This window comes from Dromiciops gliroides, chromosome 3 (genome assembly GCF_019393635.1).
Source record: "Dromiciops gliroides isolate mDroGli1 chromosome 3, mDroGli1.pri, whole genome shotgun sequence".
Classification (NCBI taxonomy): domain Eukaryota; kingdom Metazoa; phylum Chordata; class Mammalia; order Microbiotheria; family Microbiotheriidae; genus Dromiciops; species Dromiciops gliroides.
In genome coordinates, this window is record NC_057863.1 from 582,419,438 (window position 1) to 582,424,477 (window position 5,040).

The window sequence follows — 5,040 nt, forward strand, 5'->3', positions numbered from 1 at the left end:
ATAAAAAATATTCCACTGATCTTTGGTTTCTTATAAGGACAGAATGAAGATTTCATTTCAGTTGTTGGGAAGAATTTTAATGGGGGAATGATAGGAAATGGCTAAAAGGGTATGTTGGACACAAATTATTTGGAGACTTCAATGTTAGGTTAGTTAATCTGCCCTTTATTAAGTAAGCAATAGGGAAACTGGGGACCATTTAAGGTTTTTGAGCACGGTTATTGGGTTAAGTTTTAGAAGATAGAACTTTTTAACATTTTCAAAAATTATTGATATTTTTAATTTATATAACCTTTATTTTGAAACATTTTCTTCCCTCTCCCCTCCATAAATAGCCATCCCCTATAACAATGAATAAAAAAGATAGAAAAAACAGTTGAGTAAAACTAACATTGATCAGGTTTGATTGTATGTGTTATTTTTCTCACTTATAGCTCTACTATCTGCAAATGCAAGAGTGCGAAGTTATCTCCTCTCTCGTGTCAAATTTTGTCATTATAATTACACAGAATCCAGTTTTATTGTTCTTAAGAACATTTTATTGATCCCATATGATTGCTATTTTCAATTACCTTCAGAATTGTCATTGAAAGGAATTACATTTATTTTGCATGTACCTCCAGATGAAAAACTAGAACTAATGAGTAGATGTTAAAGGGAGGAATATTTCACCTGGACATAAGGAAAAATGTACTGATAACCTGAAGTATCCAGCAATGCAATGACCTCTTTTCCTGGAAATTTGTAACAAAGGCATGGTGACCCCTTTTCATTTACCTTATGGGGAAGTTGGACTGGACAATCATAGTTCCCATCCAGCCTTTAAAATCTATGAAAAGTTCATGATGTCAACTTCATCTAAGTTTTGTTTATACACTTCTTGAAGAATCTTCTCCTCCTGACCGTTCTGGTTCTCCTTTGGGCTAACCTTTCTTTTTGTCCTTTTTGTTGTGGTTCTATTTCCTGAATTTTTATGTTTCCCCTTTATGTTTTGTTTTTGTTTTTGTTTTCTTTTTTAAAAAGGCAGTCATAGGCATTTAAATCTCAGAATAATGGAATCAGAGACTCACAAATCCTCTTAGAAGTTATCTAGTTCAACTCCCAAGAGAAAAATAAAATCTCTTAAAATATCCCTGAGTGAGAGCTTCCTGGTTTATCCTTGGACTTCTCCCATCCTTCAGAATAGAAGCAGACAGTGTTTCAGCATTGATCTGGGTAGAATCAACCTTTATCCACTTCATTAACATAGTAAACACTCAGTAAATGCATAAAAATTTACTCATATACTTCAGAAATGAAGCAGAAATTATTGCTAATAACTCCTAGCAAATTAATACCTTCTCATGCTTAACTAAGAGAAGAGAATTCTATTTTTCAGTAATTTTGGCAAGGTTTATGCACATTAGTAATTAATGGAGTAAACTGTCCTTAAGATATGTGTTGGAAAAGATTTATGACAGATTAAAAATGCTTGAGAAACAGTCCTATAGATCTTATCCAGAGGTTCCTCACTCATTTGGCATTTTAAGAGAATTGAACTCATCACATTTGAGGGAATCTCTGCTAAGTATCATCAAAAACAAAATGTTCTAGGAAAACTACTAAATAATCAATCTACTCAGAATATAAATATAATCATCCTAACAGTGATTCTCCTGAAGTATACTTCATGGTAAAAAAAAAAAAATGGCCTACAGAAATAAGCTATGTACATAAGTAATTTCTTGGTTACTTTAGAATGTGAACTATTTTTAGTGGCAGTTGACTCTTCAGTCCACTATGTCAATTCTCAATAGCACTACTTCGCAGACTCTGACCTTCCTTCTGACAGGCATTCCTGGAATGAATGCAGCTCAAGTCTGGATCTCTATTCCATTTTGTATCCTTTATGCCATTGCCCTCACTGGAAATAGCATGATCTTGTTTGTAGTAATCCATGAGAGGAGTCTTCATGAACCCATGTATTATTTCCTCTCCATGTTGTCAGCTACTGACTTGGGTTTGTCCCTCTGCACTCTTTCCACCACACTGGGAGTTTTGTGGTTTGATGCCCGAGAGATCAGTCTTGATGCCTGCATGGCCCAGATGTTTTTCCTTCACAGTTTCACCTTCATGGAATCTGGGGTGCTGCTGGCCATGGCCTTTGACCGTTTCATTGCCATCTGTGACCCACTCAGGTATGCTAACATCCTCACCAAAACCAGAATTATCCAGATTGGCTTAGCTGTGGGAATAAGAGTAATTGCAGTCATTACACCTATGGTGTTGCTTGTCAAGAGGCTGTCATTCTGCCAGGGAAAAGTTCTTTCACACTCCTACTGCTATCATATTGATTTCATCAAATTGTCATGTACAGATAATCGGATAAATAGCATCATGGGGTTGTTTGTTCTCTTTTCAACATCAGGAATTGACTGTCCATGCATTCTGATTTCCTATGTCCTGATAATTCATTCAGTGCTAAGCATTGCATCCCCTGAAGAACGGAAAAAAGCTTTCAACACATGCATTTCTCATATAAGTGCTGTTGCTATTTTCTTCATTCCTCTCATTAGTTTGTCTCTAGTACATCGTTATAGTCACAATGCTCCCCCATTTGTGCATGCCATGATGGCCAATATCTTCCTCCTCATCCCTCCTGTACTCAACCCCATTATCTACAGTGTCAAGACCAAACAGATCCGAAGGGCTATCATCAAGGTTTTCCATAGGATAGGGAACTGGGTCTAGGATGAGACATTTTGAGCTTAGAAAATGTGACCTTGAAATTGATTCCTTCAACTGATCAGGCCTCACTCTGGCAGAATGATTAGGCATATATCCAACAGGCCAAACTGCTAGGAAATGATCTAAGTGATTAGGACATCTGTTTCTTCTGCAACAGAAAGATAAAACTAGTCAAGCTCTTTCCTTTCCTAGAGTATCTGATGCAGGCAATCCAGTCTTGTTAAAAACACTTAAGCCTATATCCAGGGAGAGACATATTACCGAAAACCATGCTGAATAGTAAATTCACAAGCTAGATATGTATCTGGTTGGGCTTTTTTAAAAATTCACAAATCGTTTGAATTTTCTTTACATATTTTTTCAAGCCCCACCAAAAGAGCTAGTCACAGGAACCCATTTGTACACTTAAATAGAGCTGGACAGCTACTGAGTTGATATATAAAAATAGTAGCTATCATTTGAACAGCACTTTTAGTTTTACAAAGTGCTTTAGAGATATTATGGGGTGGATGGGTGACATGGTGGATAGAGTACTGGGCTAGAAATCAGGAAGGTTCATTATCCTCACAACAACTCAGGAAGTTAGATACTATTATTATCCATATTTTACAGAGGAAGACACTGCAGGTAACAGACATTAAGTGATATAGCTAATAAGTGTCAGAAGCCAGATTTAACTAAGGTGTTCCTGACTCTCAGTCTGAAGAAATGTTATGTGTGTCCAATCCACTGTGCCACATAGTAGCCTTTCCATCTGGGTATATGTGCTAGTTGGCAAAACTTTCTCTCTGTAAGGTAATTAAGGATATCTGACCTCTGCTTTCATTTAAGAGAACAGTTTGGCAAACTCCATCATGCTTAATTAATTATTCTCATATTTTATGGTCATTATTTGGTTAATAGATCCAGTTATTATACATTTTAATGAGATAAAATATAGGTTTAATATTATTCACATTCAACCCTTTTTATTATTTGGAGATTATTTTGATTATCAATTTCATATTAAGTGAATAGTCAACATGGAGAAAGGTGTGTCAGTTATTCAGGGATAGCACATAGAAACTATTCTTATGGTAGATTAATGGATCTATACATCAGGAACTTAAATAGAGGTAACCAATAACAGAATAGTGATCCAATGAGGATAAGTTTTGGATTCTTTCACTTAAGTTCTCTGCACTTCAGTTTCATCATGTGTAAAAAGGGGTTGGGTTGGGACTATTTTGACCTCTAAGACCCCTTTCAGCTGTAGATCTGTGAACATACGATCCTGCTTATCCCCCAAGGAAAGAAGTAGGATAAATGGGTAGAAAAAGATCAAAGCCCAATAGAAGGAAAAAACAGAAAGTTCTGAGGGTTTTATCTCTATATATGAAGAATTGATACCCTCAGAAACTGGTGAGTTCTTCATCACTGGAAAATTTTTACCAGAAGATGTATGACCTTTTGTTGGTGGATAATAATGATATCAATACCAATAATAGCTAACCACTTTTTGGTTTGCAAAGTGCTTTACAAATATTAGCTCATTATATCACCATAAGAATCCTGGGAAGTAGATGCTATCATCTCTATTTTACAAATGAAGAAACTTAAACTCACAGAGGTGAAGTTATTTATGCAGGATAACATTGCTATTAAATGTCTGAGGCTAGATTTGAACTTAGGTCTTCCTCATTCCAATTCTAGCTTTTTATCCATTCCACCATCTCACTGCCTTACTTAGTTGAGATCAATGTTTCAGATGTGATTTGGACTGAATGTCCTCTGCATTCCTTTCTAATTTTAGGTCTCTCTGATACAATATAAGTATTTACACTTAGGTATGATTTTTCTATAAGAAAAAAAGTTATGTATTTAAAATATATGTAGGCATTAAAGAAGAGAATATTAAAAGACATTCATAAAGTGGTATTTGGAGAAATATAAAAAAACTAGGTAATTATGTTTCATTCTCTCTAATCCTTAACATATAATCAACTACTTAATATAATTCTATTATTTCTGTCAAATTTGTCTCTTTCAATTAACCCAAAATTTTCTATGTTACTCAAAGGTCAAATGCTCTCCAGAGGCAGAGATTCCCTGCCACTCTGTAAATAAAAAGTATGGGGATGGAACACATTGTCTTAGCTTCTCTTTCTCAACATTCTCAGGCTTTATTTGATGGTGTATAAAGCCCCTGAAGTGGGGAGTTATCTTGGTTCCTATTATCTGGGTGAAATATTCCCTGCAACACAACAAGAATAGTTGTCAGCAAGGAGTAGAAAAAAGTCATACTCCCAGGATAATTATGTTCTGTGTAGGTAA

At 35.4% G+C, this 5,040-nt stretch overlaps 1 protein-coding gene across 1 annotated transcript; it reads left to right on the forward strand.

Annotated features, from left to right (window-relative positions):
- Positions 1–1,779: 1,779 nt before the first annotated feature.
- Positions 1,780–2,730, forward strand: LOC122750074 (olfactory receptor 51F2-like). The gene has a single exon (XM_043996732.1). It carries the CDS (start codon positions 1,780–1,782, stop codon positions 2,728–2,730), a length of 951 nt encoding a protein of 316 aa, XP_043852667.1.
- Positions 2,731–5,040: the final 2,310 nt, after the last annotated feature.

Coding starts and splice junctions, on each gene's coding strand:
- LOC122750074 (XM_043996732.1), top strand. CDS start 1,780: ATGTCAATTCTCAATAGCACTACTTCGCAGACTCTGACCTTCCTTCTG.